The sequence below is a fragment of the Sinohyriopsis cumingii genome, chromosome 9 (genome assembly GCF_028554795.1).
Source record: "Sinohyriopsis cumingii isolate HCF-2022 chromosome 9, ASM2855479v2, whole genome shotgun sequence".
Classification (NCBI taxonomy): domain Eukaryota; kingdom Metazoa; phylum Mollusca; class Bivalvia; order Unionida; family Unionidae; genus Sinohyriopsis; species Sinohyriopsis cumingii.
Window position 1 is genome coordinate 67,440,345 of NC_142969.1, and position 17,148 is coordinate 67,457,492.

Below are 17,148 nucleotides of genomic sequence, written 5' to 3' on the forward strand. Positions count from 1 at the left end.
AAAACTTCTAAAGTGACATTACAATAATTATATCCATGTGGAATGCATATAAAACTTCTAAAGGGACATTACAATAATTATATCCACATGGCATGCATATGAAACTTCTAAAGGGACATTACAATAATTATATCCACGTAGAATACATATAAAACTTCTAAAGGGACATTACCATAATAATATCCACGTGGAATGCATACAAAATTTCTAAATGGACATTAAACTAATTATATCCACAAGGAATGCATATGAAACTTCTAAAGGGACCTTACAATAATTATATCCACATGGCATGCATATGAAACTTCTAAAGGGACATTACAATAATTATATCCACGTGGAATGCATATGAAACTTTTAAAGGGACATTACAATAATTATATCTACGTGGAATGCATATGAAACTTCTAAAGGGACATTACAATAAATATATCCGCATGGAATGCATATGAAACTTCTAAAGGGACATTAAACTAATTATATCCACATGGAATGCACATAAAACTTCTAAAGGGACATTACAGTAATTATATCTGCGTGGAATGCATATGAAACTTCTAAAGAGACATTACAATAATTATATCCACGTGGAATGCATATAAAACTTCTAAAGGGACATTACAATAATTATATCCACATGGCATGCATATGAAACTTCTAAAGGGACATGACAAAAATTATATCCACATGGAATGCACATAAAACTTCTAAAGGGACATTACAATAATTATATCCACGTGGAATGCACATAAAACTTCTAAAAGTGACATTACAATAATTATATCCACATGGAATGCACCGGAGAGAGCAAACTTTGAAAATTTAAATATGACAGAACACGATATTATGTCTCTTGTACGTGAAAAGCTGAATTTGCATTCCAATGCATCAAATCTTTCGATTCTGTTTTCAAATGTCTGCTAGATTACGTTTATATCAACTAAATAATTAACTACGGGGTAATATACTGCTATGTTTTTAAACATTACCGAATTGTCATCAATGCAGCTCTCGAAAGATAGACCAGCATAATCAAATGGGAAAATGCAGTGGTCCCCGGCGCTATCTCCACCATATGTTTTCGTTGCAGTCATAGGCACTGCCGTACATACACCTTCAAAATAATTGGGTAGCATTTAAAGTCGAAAAAACACACAAGACAATTAAGCGCAAAGGGCATAAGAGCAACGTGTATTGACCAGAGACCCTACATCAGTAGAATCGGACTTATGTGAACAGTATTCAAAACTGCAAACTGCTTGTTTTGAGGCTGGCACTCTAATAACAAAAGATCTATCTCCTAGCGAGGATAACATAAAAAATAGATGGGCGCTTCTTATTCTGATTAAGTTTAAAGAAGGAGACAAAAGATATCGAGGAGGACTTAAGTTCACATAAAGGCAATGAAGGAAAATGTTATTAACATTAAAAGCGTCATATAATGCCTTTCCAGTAAGGAGACAAACAAGGAGATTTATCAATTAAATGGAGTAATAAGAAAACATCAACAAGATAGGAGAAGCATTGTGAGGATCACCTTTTGAATAAACCAGGCAGGAAATACTCGGCTCGCAAATGGGGTGAAATGTTAACGATAGTGCATTAACAAAATATAACTTGAAAGTGGAATTTGTTTGCGTTTGAAGCATACGTTCTGCGTGCATAAAGACACTAGATCCATCCTCGAAAGAATAACAAACCGTTTAATAGAGCAACGAGTCATTTCTTTACGAATTTGGAAGACTGTAGAGAAAAGGAAGCGATATTAAAAATAACAATAAAAGCGCAGCTAATTATAGACCAAGTTCAATGTGAATTGTAAACTCTACAAACCTCCGGAACCACATGTAGTTGCACCGAATCGATCCTCGTAATATCTGCAGTAATCGAACGTCTCACATTTGTCTCCATAGTAACCGGTTGGACATGTACACTGTCCAGTAACTGGACTACAGTAGCCGCCATTTTTACAACCGCATCTGAATTCTGCAAAGATAATTATAAAGAGTTTGCTCTCTCACAATAATATATATATATATATATATATATATATATATATATATATATATATATATATATATATACAAACATACAAAAATACACACACACACACACATATATATATGTGTGTGTGTGTGTGTGTGTGTGTGTGTGTAAACGTCACATACACTGATATTTATAATGCATTACTGCTTACGTTTTCTTAGCAAGGACATTGTCTCTTGTAGGTTCCTGATAAATGAAAAACATGCATGTACATACATGACAAATTATAAACAATATCGAATCGCACATCTACCGATTTCAAATCGTATGAAAAATGCAAGCATTTGCATGACTAAAGATACAGTGCACGCCACCCAACCTCCACTTTCTCTCTCTCTCTCTCTCACCTTTGCATCTGGCCTGTTTAAGGCAATCTCCACATCCATCAGCATAACACGTGTCTTCACGTATCTGCCCTTGTCCATTGCTGCCCTGCCAGCTTGAACTTGAACAAAGGTGTACATAGATTAGCAGAGATTGTGTGCATTTACTAAACGGGGATAGGAAGTTTCACATACTACAACAAAACGCCAGAAAAGTCATCTTAACTACAATTGTTTTTATTTTGCCGAAGAGCAAAGAGAAAATTCAATTATTGTACAATAAACTTATCTACAAGTATTATCGAGTGTAGGTCCTTCTATATTTGTATATTGATTCGGAAGCAATCGGAAATATTGCAGCACTTCCCACCCACATCAACTTTCCAATATTTAGATTACATCATGGTCCAAGTTAATATTATGAACGTTATTCATGATCTTATTCAAGACATTATCTAAACAGCATCAAGATGATCCACATACAATATGGATAAGGCATGCAGCATAAGATCACCTCACCGAAGAATGTCACAATTTGAAAAGGAAAAAACTCATTTCATGCCCTCCTGTTATACATTTATTGCATATTAAAGTGGGCCAGTGTAAAACCCTGTCGAAGTCAACACGTGAATGAATGACTAGTATGTGTTTTAATTTTTTTTTATTTGAAAAAGTAACTATATTATTCAATTTCAGATCAAAAATGGACTCTAAGTTCAAGTTTGTTTCTTATTTCTCTATTAAATATGCCTAGGAATGTCATCAAAAAGTAGTTAGAACTATATTAACCATCCAATGAGATCCCATGAATGATTTATGATCTCGCCAGTTTCAACTGAACTTTTATAATCTTTTTAAGAATTCCCTATACTTTTATGTCAGATGATGTATCGAAAAGAATTATGACTAATTATATGAAAATTTATCATGAAAATATGTCAGTGATCATGTGTAATAATAATAATAATAATAATAATAATAATAATTATAATTATAATAATAATAATAATACTAATAATGAGGATTTTGTATAGTGCCTAGTCTTTAGAAGCTCTAAGCGCTTTACAACATTAGACAACACCTATAACATAAAAAGCATATATAATGAAATTAGAAAACATTAAAAACATGCTGAAAATATTTAAGGTTGGAATATTATTAAGTCTTTAAGTTTGTTCTTGCAGTCGCTATAAGTTAGTTTTTTTTAAGAGCACTCTTGAATGGGATGAATGTGTCTTTGTGTCTACGTTCAGTGTGCAATTCATTCCACGTTGCTGAGCCCTGGTATGCGAAAGAACGTTGTCCATATGGCTTTGTTTTCATAGTGGGAATAATGATTATAGGATTGTCAGAAGAGGAGCGTAAGTATCTTGCTGGTGTGTACACAAGGTGAGGTCTTATAGGTAGGTTGGACTAGAGTCTGTTAGTGAAAAGTAGCACAGAGAACAAATTTTGTGTTTGATTCTGGATCGAATGGATAGCCAGCGTAAGGTACTGAGCAGCGTGGATATGTGCTCTGATCGTGGTACTGTAAGTATAATCCGAGCAGCTGTGTTTTGAAAATTCTGAAGTTTCTGGAGTAGATATTGAGAAGAACCAGAGAGAATTGGGTTACAAAAGTCCAGTCTTGAAAGTACGAATGAACACACAAGTGTTTTAGTGGTATCAAGTGAGAGATATTTGCGAATGGAGCTGATGCGTCTCAGCTCAAGATATGCAGCCTTGCATATGTTCATGACATGTTGGGGCAATGTGAGAGTACTGTCCAAAGTAAAACTTGAACCACAGCTACGTCTACTACAATATTTATATTGTTCATTTGAGATCAACATTGAATTAAATCATAATTTATTTAGTGATCTCAAAAATGTTACAACATTTTTCAATTTCTTCGACATTTGTCTAAGAGTAATTCTACTAATTAAGGAGTATATTCCTTTTTATTATATAACAACACTTGTGTGGGGATAAATTGGACTTTAAATAAAATTGCTTTTAAACAAAGCCGCAGACACGTACATGTGGTTATCCCTCCTATATATTTGTGCCTTTTTATTCACTGCCTCTCCTTTATTTGAATCTTTTTATGTGCAGCATGTTTTTCAAAGAAAGTTAAACACGAGATCAAAGTTTTATATTTATTTTCGCCACTCTTGCTGATGTGTCATATCCTTCTCTTTAAAAATACAAATTTAAACTTACGAGACACACGCCTGACAACTGTCCAGTGAACTATTAGTAAAGGTCAATATTTATGTCTGATTATTCCGAAATGTTTATCTGCTGATGAACGCTTTGTCAAAGATCTAATATTAAAATATAAGCGAAACATTCAGAAAAATAAATAGAGAAAAGCTATTCTTTACACTAGGTTTACTTACTTAGACCAATAATTACAGCTGACGATGTACGATGGCAATGGACAGGATGGATTGGATAGGCCTTCTTCTTCAACGTTGAAGAGCACGACATAACCAGGGTTGCCGTAACGACATGTTATTCTGGACTGGAGAACAGATGGAAATTATATATATATATATATATATATATATATATATATATATATATATATATATATATATATTCATATACATGCATATATACATACATACACACATACGTACACTTACGCGTACATACATACATACATGTCAAATTTAGTCACATTAAGCAAAGGAAGGCGAGTTGCAAATGGAGGATGGAAAAAAGTATGGCTGTTATCAATATTAACTAAATCATTAATGACTCAGATGAACTGTAAATACATTTAAATGTTTAAATGACCTCTTGTTGGTTCCTCGTCTCGGTTTGTGTTCAATTCCAATCCTTTTCAACCTTTTAGCCAGTGTGTGAAAGACACATCGTTTATTACACACAGTCATAACATTGTCCATCAAATTAAGCAGAAAGTGGAAAATTATGGTATGCAGTAGACAGGAAATTCCAATTTTGTTTTTCTTGGGTTTGGAAGAAAGAGCGAATTTGATAATAAATAAGAATACGTCTCTTTCTAAGCCTCTTCAGTCTTGGAATTAAACCAGAGCCTATTGGTGGATGCCTGTAGTTATATTTGATGTGTGTATCTGAATAAGTGTTATTGTCTCGTTAACAATCCAATATTTATATAAGGAATACATAATCTCTGCAAAGGACTTTAAAAAAAAAAAACATACTTTAGCAGGAAGAGTAAATTGTGTTTATTTTAACTTGAAGTTCCACATTAAACTTCTGACCTTGATTTTCAATGAGTGTCATATACTCACGTGATTGGTTGACGTCAGACATTGATCACCTATGAATCCTGCTCCGGTGCAGCGACTTTCCTCGCATTGGCATGATTCAGGTTGAAATCCGAATGGACATGATTCCATTTCTATCACTATCAGTTCTGTAAATTAGAAATACTGTATGTAGCCCTGTCATCATCTTCCTTCGGGGTGTGGGGATTCGCATCGCTTACCTGCGTCGCAGTCTCATTATAAACATTATCATCAACTTACTTCTAAAGCGTTTGTTTTAAGAATGGTGCATAATACATATTGATAAAATCATAGTTTTACCTGAAATATTTTACAATGTAGACTTCGTGTTTGTTTGGCATATTTAACATCACGTTATACGCCACAAATATTTCATACTTTTACGTAAAACTTATATCAATTCTTAAAACATTTTTAGAAATATTCAAAATCTACATTTTAATTAATGGATCTAAAAGCGACTCTTGTTCCCATGATGTCGTTCAAATTTAGCTCAGTAAAAGTGGTACACAATAGCGTGATTACCGTCCAGTTGTTCGCAAAACTCGCCACCATATCCTGTATAACATTGGCACGCAAAACCAGTTGCTGCTGTGGCGATACATTTTCCCTCATTCTGACATGGATTACTGAAACAATCAAGCAATAAATCTCGTATCCTTCCTGCTACTGTTGCCAAGGAATACAGACAAACAAATATGCAAAAACTACACGTGAAAACAAGCACGTTTCTCTTTCAAATCCATTTTTTTTTGCGTAGGTAATATAACATGGTGTATTCCATTGCATCATTTAATTTTACTGTACAGATGATGTAAAGCAGAGAGTATGCAACACAAAAGTCGACATCGCTACCAATACCGGTTTCTTTGTGACCCAAGTTGTTTATGATGGATGGCATTCACATTCAGGGATCAACATCAAACACCAGCTACCGCTTCTACCTGTGGATATTACTTTACCGTTGTGTTTCTTTGTGGATAGCTACTTTTCAGATTTAGGAAATATTTTCAATTTGTTTAGGTACCACATGATATGACTGTTAAGAACCCTGTTGTACTGATTATACTATGTACGGACAGTACGGACATTTGGCATTGACCACCTTTGAGAAGTGCAATCAAGCTGTAACCGTTTGATGCAATGAAACACATTATTGAAATCTCAGTAAATAGTTTATAGGCAACTCCAGAGTAGCTAAAATAAAATAAAATACATAAAATCAATACAATATGGAAAAATCAAAGAAAACAAAACAAAGACACACAAGAAAAAAAATAACGTTAATAAAGCAAAATAAAATAAAGTAAAATAAATAAATAAAATAAGAAATGTATTCATATTAGCTCGTATTCGGACTTTTAAATAATGATATAATCATGAACTACCATGTGGGCTTTTAAATACTGATATAATTAATGTCATATTTTAGGCAGGAGTTTGATTGTTTTGTTTCCCAGTTTATACAATTGTCATCAAATATAATCACAACTGATGTCAAAACAATACGTATTGGCACATTGAACATCATGGCCAACACCCATCTTTATAGGCGCGACACCTGGCGGTCAGGCTAATTATGGTTCTATATCTCAAAAGAAGTGTAAAATGCAAAGGTAAACATACACTAGTGCAATGTTTGCTAACTTTGAATATTAAAATATAATTTTCTCAGTTTGATGAAAGAACAGACTTTAGGCTTATCTTATCAGTTTCTGGTCAAATCATTGATATGCTATTATGCATCAAAAGTTCATGTGATGTGATGTGATTTGGATTTTTAACCTAGCTTTAACAATTTTTCAGTCATATCGCTACGATGTATGCAGTGTGGCAGTTTATAGTGATGTCTAGCACTGAGGCATCATGCCGCAGACATGTAGCATGATGTCCCACCCAGTCACATTATCCTGACACCAGGCCGACCAGTCCTAACACTAACCTCTTGATGCTGAGCGCCAAGCGAGGCAGCTGTTAGTACCATTATTGTAAGTCTTTGTATGACTCGGCCGGGGACCGAACCCACGACCTCCCGCATCCGAGGCAGACACTCTAACCACTAGGCCTCTGCTCCGGTCATCAAAAGTTGACAAATTATTCCATGTTAGACTGGATCGAAATGTGCACTATCTTCAGAGCTGTGTTTGCAGCTGTGTTTAATCTTAAAAAATGTAAATTTGATCACTGTTCAATACATATGAAGTTTTTTTTTTTATATCACAGACCAGATTCCACATCGAAATTATAGGTAACAGTGGCATTCACATAAAAGTACATTTTTTCCTTCAACTCTTAACATCCCACACCCAACCAAGAATCAAGAATAAAAACGAAACATGAAGATGGCGATTCAACTGCCAGAGAGAACAAAAATTTAGTCTGAAACTTTCTGAAAATCCCAAAATCTAAATAGATTAATGATGTATCAGATAAAATCAAAAGAATGCAATATGTTCATTATAAATTCTGACCTTGGACAATCTTACAGTTTTTAGTTACATACTTAAAATAATAATAATAATAACGATAACGATAATAATAATGATAATAATAATAATAAGGTCTTACCTGACCAGACAAGGATGTATAAAGTCAATATCCAAAGCCAAAACTGGGTTGTTGGGATCTCCTTTCAGTGAAGGAAAACACAATCCAGGGTATCCACCACAGTGACCTTCCACAACCTGGACTAGCTCTGCAAAAAAGTCGATAGTCAAATACATCTTATTTATTTTTAAAATTAATAAAGCTCCGATACTGAAATCCACATATATCTCCGTCGCTTGGTTGTACCTATCCACAACCCTAAATCTCTGACAAAAAGTGACATTTAAACTTAATCACATTTCCTTCCCCATTACACGAAAGGTTTAAAAAATATTGTTTTTACATACGTTATGTATCTTCAGTTTGTATTGGGAGATTGATCTTTGTCAATTTGGCCTACCTGAATGACTTTGTTAAACATGATAATACGTAGCTAATTTTTGTATGTGATATACTTAGAGATTATTCTTACTTTTAGGTAAACATGTTTACCTGGATTTGACTTCAGGAGAATGGTGTTTGCACAGGAATTCCTTGTGTGCCTGTTTTTTGCCATGTTCTTTACTAAAACTTAGAATGTTTTGGAACAGGGAATACAACGCAAATTACAACATGAATACGAGGAATGAGAAAATGAACCTCATCCTGGTCCTCATGTTGTGATTTAGTTTTCAAGTTTAACTTATTTATTCCTACTTCAACATCTGACAACTGGAATAAGTATGTCAATTCGGTTTTAATTTGATATGATTGATCGGATTTATTGACAGGAATTAAAATGTGCTTAGGTATACTTCCAGATTAATTCACTATTTGGGGATTATTGTGAATTCATAAAGAGATAGTCTGAATTTTATTACCGTGATGTAGAGAGAGAGAGAGAGAGAGAGAGTATGTGTGATTTAGAATTTTAACATATTTTGAACAGTTTTAAAAATATCGCTACGATATACAATATATAAAATAATAACTGCCTGTGTGGCAGTTAGTAGTGATGCCTATCACTGGAGCATAATGATGTACCTGACCTGAAAAGAGACCAACCAGTCACAATGCTGACCTATTAATAATGAGTGACAAGCTAGATTGGTTGTTATAAATCTTTTTTAAGTACGACTAGACCGGGGTTCGAACCTGCGGCCTCGTGAATCGGAGATGGACATTATAACAACCTATGCCACCGGAGTGTGTCACGTATATCTCTATTGTTTTTAAACTTCACGTATGCGATTTTATTTAATTTTAATAATTTTTATTCAGGGTTGTAAACTGTATATAATATATTTTGTTAAAAATTGTGCGTACTTTGGTTCTGTTGAAAACACAAATCTCGTAGGATTTATTAATAGTTGTGCATGTACGTGTTGACAATCAGTAATAATCGTAAAAGTAAGACTGAAAATGTCGCCTAATGAGTAGTTTCCCAGTGACTGATGGGATATGGAAGTTTCGATAAGACTTATGTGGCTCCCTCAATGGTTGCGTGAGGTCATGTGAATATAGTACGTCGTGACTTAGTACGTCGTAAATCAATACTGTATATTGTCATATGGGGTACATTACGAAATACAATTTACTGTGTATATAAGGAGGAAGTTAAGCATTCAGTTTCATTCTTATTTTTGGAGTCATTCGCAATTTTTGTGTTCCTTGTGTAAATCTTCGGACGCATTTTGTTTTACTTTGATAGTTTTCGAGATTGTTCAGTGGTGATGGAAAATGCTCATTATTTGGACAATAAAGTTAGTCTGAACTGTCAAAATTTATTCGAAATAATTCTGGTCAACGCCATCTTGACAACGTCATGGTTCTTGGAGAACCACTCCATTTCCTGCATTAAAATTATTTGGGACTTTCATTCGTTTACGACTTCCGAAGATTTTAATAAGGACGATATTTTGGATTCACTTCATTATGCTGTTAAGTTCCTCTCACATTTTTAATTTATCACTTTAATAATTAAATTGTTTGTTGTGCTTTACAAAACGTATTGGTTTTGCTTCTCTAATGTTTCTTAAGTTTGTGACCATAGAGTCGAAAGAGTGTGATGCATCAAGATTTAGCACATAAACACTATTTCAGGCTGTTAGTACACCAGCAATTTAAAGATTGGAATTCAATCGTGACACCATTGTACTTCATTCGGAATACTCTGCATATTGGACTTATGATTGAACTTTTGGGATTCTTTGGGATTTAGTTCACAACACTGCAATTACCATTCAAAAATTCACTTTGTATTCTAGAGAAATAAATGTGTTGAATTTTACGAAACTTTTTAAGTAAGGTTGATAAACTTAAACAGCATTAACCCTGGATATGAATTTTTACATTCACAGTAAAACTGGAATAAGTTTTGGATATGTTCATGTAGTAAACCTAGAATCAGTTTTGAATTTATCCAGAAAATGAACTATTGTGCAAGTTGCCCTGAAAGTGGAAAATACAGGTACATTTTCATTTAAAGTCTGAGTAATTTCATTCATCTGTTCAATTAAAGTCACGCGGCTGATAACGACGACAAAATAATAATAATAATAACAATGATAACAATAATACTACTACTACTAATAATAATTCATGCGATACACTGTAGCTGGAAAAGAAACGGCACGTGCCCTTATGTTTTCAATACATACCTGTAGAGAAAATACGGATACTATATTGTCCTCCACAAAACTGGTTCGCGTCTCCGGCACAGGGCATTTGGCATTCAGACTCCGATTTGGTTTCGTACAGATGGTGGTCATCTCCACAATAACACTCATATCGGAACTGGAATCAATTCAGTTATCAAATTCAAATTTATATTAATGCGTTGCAAACAATATTTATTTGTCTATGCAACAGTCCCTTAAATCAAGACCCCATTGTCTCTACCATTTAATTTCGAACACAGGAAATTTTTTGTGACCTTATGAAACATAGGGTTAAATAAGTTGATCTTGCATAATACTTTTTCGACGATTTATTTATTTTAATATTTGTGCTAATTTTCACTTGCGAAATTCGCATGAATAATGTTCATGCATTTGCACGTGAAAATTAGCACAGATATTAAAATAAATAAATCGTCAAAAAAGTATATTATACTCTAGCTTCACTGAGTATGCTTGAAGGTTGGTATTAGATGGACGTGATTGTTGAATTCCTAATTTTGGTGAATCTAAATTTATTCTGGAGATTAAAATGGAGTTGAACGGTATAGAATGATTTACTGGAATAGTTCCGAAAGTCTACTTTCAGAACTAATTAAACAAAACACAAAAGAAATATACATTATGCAGTGTAAATATCACAATTGTTAAAAGATACTCCAACTGTTGGTTATCATTAGAATTATATACAGCATGACGGCAAAACGAGTTTAGTTCAATTAAGAGCAAGCGAATAATTCCAGATAGATTTTTGCAAGCATTAAATGTTTATGGGTCCCAGGCAACACGGAGAATAATATTCTGCTATTAATTAGGCATTTTCGTGTCCTCGTGTACCGGACGACATCTCATTTTGCCAAAAGGCGGCGGTTATTGTTCGACGATAGACAGTTTATACACAAATTTATAAAATATTTTATCTTATCTTTCTTATTGCAGTTTCAAAATATTTTCTTTCTGGTCCCATAAAAGAGCTGTAATAATTGGAAATATCACTCTTGCAGAAATTTATAGTTTTACTTTCTTATCGTAGCTAAGAAATGACTTTATCACGCCTCTCTGCTACTCTTTCATTTGCACATATCTTAAACCCTTTTTCACACCCTATTCTGCTTATTCGCCTGTCATCTCAATAGGTTGGAGCAAATAGGTGTGCTTTCTTACTCTATGTGATTGTCTTGTGAATATCTATATATAAGGAATAAATATGCACACAAACATGAATATCCCCAAAACAAAACCTTCATGGCTGGTCAGCCAGCATAAATTCTATACTAAAGACCTAAATAATGTTCTCTGAAAAATCCTTCAAAATTACGAAAATAGACCAGTTGTAAGTAGGGTGGTGCGGACACTTTATCATCCTGATGACTTTCAGAATTTGTGAACTATGTAAGTGAAAAGGTATTGTATTTTATAAACCTGGAGCAAATTTACGAAATTGTTCCACGTGAAGGGGTTTGAGATTTGAATAAACAAAAAAGTATATTTAGTGCAACGAGGTTTCATCTTTTGACATTTGAAGTTCAGCAATTGCAAAGTGTTTTGACAAGTATTGAAATAAATAGGGACATTTGGAGTATATGGGGATAGAGTCCAAGCTTGTAGAGCTTGGGTCAGAGCTTGAGCTTTTTAAAGTCAACAGCCCTGTGCACGTGCCCGAAATATATTTTTGAGCACTGAAGCGAAACTCATTTAAATCGTTTTTGCCTGAATGATAAAAAATGGTACTCCCAAATATTTAATAAATTCGTGGATATTGAGAAAACACTTCTTCTGAAGAAAACAAATTTGGACATGTTCAACGCTCCAAAAATAGTAAATATAGACTTAATAATATCAGGTTTCAAAATGGAACTACTCCTGTAAATTCAATACTTGTCTTACCAAAGGAAACACAAAATGTAATGACAGTCCTAACACATCGGCTGTTGTAATCGTTTGGTTTGGGTTTCAGATTATTTAGTGTTGATACAATCGGAGTAACCTAGCGCGAGGACCGGCTAACTGACCCAGGTTGGTCTGATGGAAGATTAAAACCTAGCATCCATTCACTCTCGAGTCCGGCGCACTACCACTCAGCCGCCGCCGCTCCCTCATTTATAGTAAGATATAGATATTCGCCCAGCATTACTTTGGATGGTAATATAAATCGATTACTAGACAGGTGGCCATCAAGTATGCAAGATTAACTCTTGATGCAACTTGTCCATGAATTTAAGCTTGACAGAAACAAGAACTCATCTGGAACTGAATACATATAGACAGACAGACAGGGAGACAGAGATTTAATTATTCATGAGATTATTACATCTCTTCATGGGACTTAAGCTCACGTGACACATCGGACTAAACGTTGAGTAACACAAAGATCTTAACGTCCGTGCTAAATCTAAAATCATTATGTCAGATCTAGAAGGAATCTGAGTCATTAAGCACAAAGATGGTAGAACAGACGATAATCGAGTTAACAAGAACGATCCTCTTGTCAAATGATTTTAGCGTCAGCTAGAGTCTTGCAAACGGTTATGGACTTCAATACGGAAAAATCTTGCACAGTGCTGATGGTGAAGAGCTAATTACAACATATCAGACTCCCGCAGGCTGACATCAGTATTGTGCAAGTTTTTTTCCCCACAAATAAAGACAACTATAAGAACTGTCATGCCATCCTTATTACACTGCAACACCTAGTTACAGAAAATGCATGTAATGACAGGAAGGAAGGCATATCACCAATGTTAGGCGTAACATGTGCCATGCGATATTTTTATATAAACCAACAGCAACATCCAGGGCCAAATATAACGAAGTATTAACGAGGAAAAAATATATGCTGTCTTTGTATTGGCGTAAAAGATACAGATGATACAATACTAGCAGTGGGCAAAACCGTAAATGTAGAGTTTATGCTCTTGCATGTAAATACAGATTAAACGTTAATAGCAGGAAATACAGTGCTTATGTTTGAAACGTACAAGCTACACGAATCCTTTGATGTACAACAGCGAAGGAAGTCACAGATACAACCTATACAAGTGTGGATCTAAAAATTGAATCTTGTTAAAATCTAGAATTATTTCAGAATATTATAGCTTGACGCAATCAATAAAGTCGAACCTTAGAACTTTAGGTATCATTGCCACTAATGTTACGGTTTATTTCCATCTCGGGGAAAGAAGCGAATCCAATAAATTGTTACTTTGCCGTTACTAACCTCAACCCCGGCAAATTGGAAACCGAACTGGCGACAGTGGTCAATGCAATACTGGGGCGTCATCAGCTGATCGTCATCCATATGTACTCCGGACAGTATGCGATTTGGTCTATCTTCAAAACATCCCAGGTAAGCTATAAACAAATCGTAAAGTTATGAAAAATAACGCTTTCTATGTTTTAGTTCAATTTTACAGAGAAAGGAATATAAAACGTTTCCGGTTGTCATTAACTTCCAAACAACGAATACTAATTTGTTTTGGACTGTGCAATGTTAAAGAGTTTCATATATCACTATTTGCGAACGAAATGAAGGGACTTTAAGAGCGAATTATCGAATTAAAATATTCCAGAATTATTTACTTTAGTAAACTAACTAAAAATGGTATCAGAACATTTGCCTCTTCTTACATGAATCGGTTATCCTCGCTCTTCCTGCTGACACATTCCCAGAGGAAAAAGTTCCCTGCCATGTCCACTGTACCAGTCTAGATACGAGGAATGGTGTCCCGGTCAGATCTATTTTAAATTCTCCATGAGGAAAGCAATTCGGTGTACTGGCGAATTTGTCTCCAGCAGTAGCATATCTACGGAAAAGGCCGTCATTAATAGGTATTAAATGTTCCATGTTTCTTAAATTAGTTCGGCTAAAGGGACGACTAAACATTTGAGAAGAAATTACTATTTAGATCAAAATTTCGCAATATTTCATTTGTGGTGCAGTTTACTGGATCATGTCCAAAAGTTCACCAACACGTCTCAACATTTAATCTAGACTGACACCATCATATTGGTCCATTTTAATTTTTCATTCGAATTTCAAGCTAATGGATTCTAAGCTAAAATATGCGTTTTCTTAGTGAAATCCAGGCGTACTCGCATAAACTGCCCTGGATTATCTAAATGTTTTATGAAATTACACTCACCTTTACAATGACAGTAAAGGCATAATAAAAACTGCTCCCTATACTTTAACGTAATACTTTACAATGGTACTTAGCAACATCACTGCGTAATGCAATGACCTTAACGAGTTTACATATATACAAATATTTATATTATTGTACGCACACACAGAGAGGTATATATATATATATATATATATATATATATATATATATATATATATATATATATATATATATATATATAGTTTATGGACTACATACTATACAAGTATTTTGAACGAGTGCCCTCAACACTTATTCAATTGCATAGTATTAAACTGTGACATTAGCGAAGAAAAATTCCGAAAATAGAGCTTACAAATATAAAAGTTCTTGTCCATATCAGAAAGTTAAAATCGTCAATGTATTATACAATTTCTTGAACTTATTCGAGGAGAAAACGTATTGCTGGTATTATAAATTCTATATTGCATCACATCCATAACCAGAAAATCAGCATTGTATGGTTTGTTCCATTGGAAACGTTTGTCAGACATGTGTAGGTCTTTGTTTTGTATTTAAAGGCTGATGTCTATCTATTTATCAGAAAACTTTAAAAACTGTCCATCTTCTTACAGTTCAAAACTGAATGTTTACACTGTTCCTATATGATTGAGAAAGGGGAGCGCACAACTTGAATGGACTCATATATATGCAATTTTCCACTGTTGATTCTTCTTTGTACAGGAACCTTTCACTCCAATACACATGTAATTGATTCTCTTTGGTACGTAGTTATACTCTTCGATGTTAACATGACAAAGTATCCTTTTAAAGTCAGTTGCCTCCAAAATTTCATGCCGATGTACAATGCACAACTGTTTCATTAAGTGACATTACATACTAATGGAGGCAACTCATGAAATCCAATAGATTTCGCTAGGACAAAGCACTTAAATGTCTGCTTGATCTGCCTGCGTGTGTGTGTGTGTGTGTGTGTGTGTGATTTGGATTTTTAACGTAGCTTTTACAATTTTTCTGTCATATCCCTACAATGTCTGCAGTATGGCAGTTTATAGTGATGCCTAGCACTGGGCTATCATGTCGCAGACATGTAGCATGAAGTCCCACCCAGTCACATTATCCCGACACCAGGTCAACCAGTCCTAACATTAACCTCTTAATGCTAAGCGCCTAGCGAGGCAGCTGTAAGTATCATTTTTGAAAGTCTTTGGTATGACTTAGCCGGGGATAGAACACACATCCTCCCGCATCCGAGGCGGACGCTCTAGCCACTAGGCCACTGCAGCGATCGCCGCCAAGGTGTTGATGAGATTATCATATCGGAACCTTGGCTAGCGAAGATATGTGCGATGTTGACTCGAGATTTATATTAAGACTGTCTATAGTCAACGTAGGTAGTTGAATTTAGGTTTGCTTAAATCGGAGCTATGAAAATATAAGTTTGTCATGGTATGTTTCCTAATGAATTATATCATAGATTAATATTTTTCTGCATATAGCCTCTCGCTCACATATTCTCAAGGCTAGTGAGATATATAACAGTTATTCCTTCGTCATGACCTTAGTTCATGATATTTAACACTTTTATGATCCAATTGAAAGATCGATGTACTTTTTCATGGTTGGGCTGTAGATCAAAATTTCTTAAAGTATGAAAAATATACTATTGTTGGTGGTTGTGTATTGATTGTATCCATATGAAATATCCTATCTGCAAAATTAAGGTCACATTCATCTTAAGGTTACTTTCTTGAGCTATTCTGACTGCAACTTAAACCCATTAAAAGTAGCACCATCCAACAATGTACAATGTACAATTTGACATTTGGACTCTCTGACTTTCATAATTTCAGCCACAAAGACATGGTCATATGCCAAGACGCATAGATTTCCTGCAAGTCTTGAACTAAAACTTCTTATCCAGGTGATGAAACGGAATATGCTAATATAAATGATACACTGACAGTGTTTCACTTTAATGTTAAATATTTATTTATATGCATTCATCCTGACGCTTTGAAACCGTTTAAGATAATAAGAAGAATGTACGTCTAGTAATAGGGAGTGTTGCTTACATTGTTATGTCAAACTTGTGTCATGTCAAATTATGAGTCAGTTTTAACGAAAAGCCAAGAACATTTGTATCAGGGCAATGACAAGCCAATACCACTTATATCATGACAACGAC

At 34.5% G+C, this 17,148-nt stretch overlaps 1 protein-coding gene across 1 annotated transcript in view; it reads right to left on the reverse strand.

Annotated features, from left to right (window-relative positions):
* The window catches only part of LOC149791956 (uncharacterized), an 81,647-nt gene that overhangs the window by 40,230 nt on the left and 24,269 nt on the right, over positions 1–17,148 (reverse strand). Inside the window, exons 2-6 of the mRNA XM_089969503.1 lie at positions 10,816–10,951; positions 8,198–8,324; positions 2,394–2,491; positions 1,834–1,986; positions 990–1,114 (exon numbers count right to left, since the gene is read on the reverse strand). Of these exons, the coding sequence (XP_089825629.1) occupies positions 990–1,114; positions 1,834–1,986; positions 2,394–2,491; positions 8,198–8,324; positions 10,816–10,951 (639 nt within the window). The remainder of the gene's footprint in view (positions 1–989; positions 1,115–1,833; positions 1,987–2,393; positions 2,492–8,197; positions 8,325–10,815; positions 10,952–17,148) is intronic.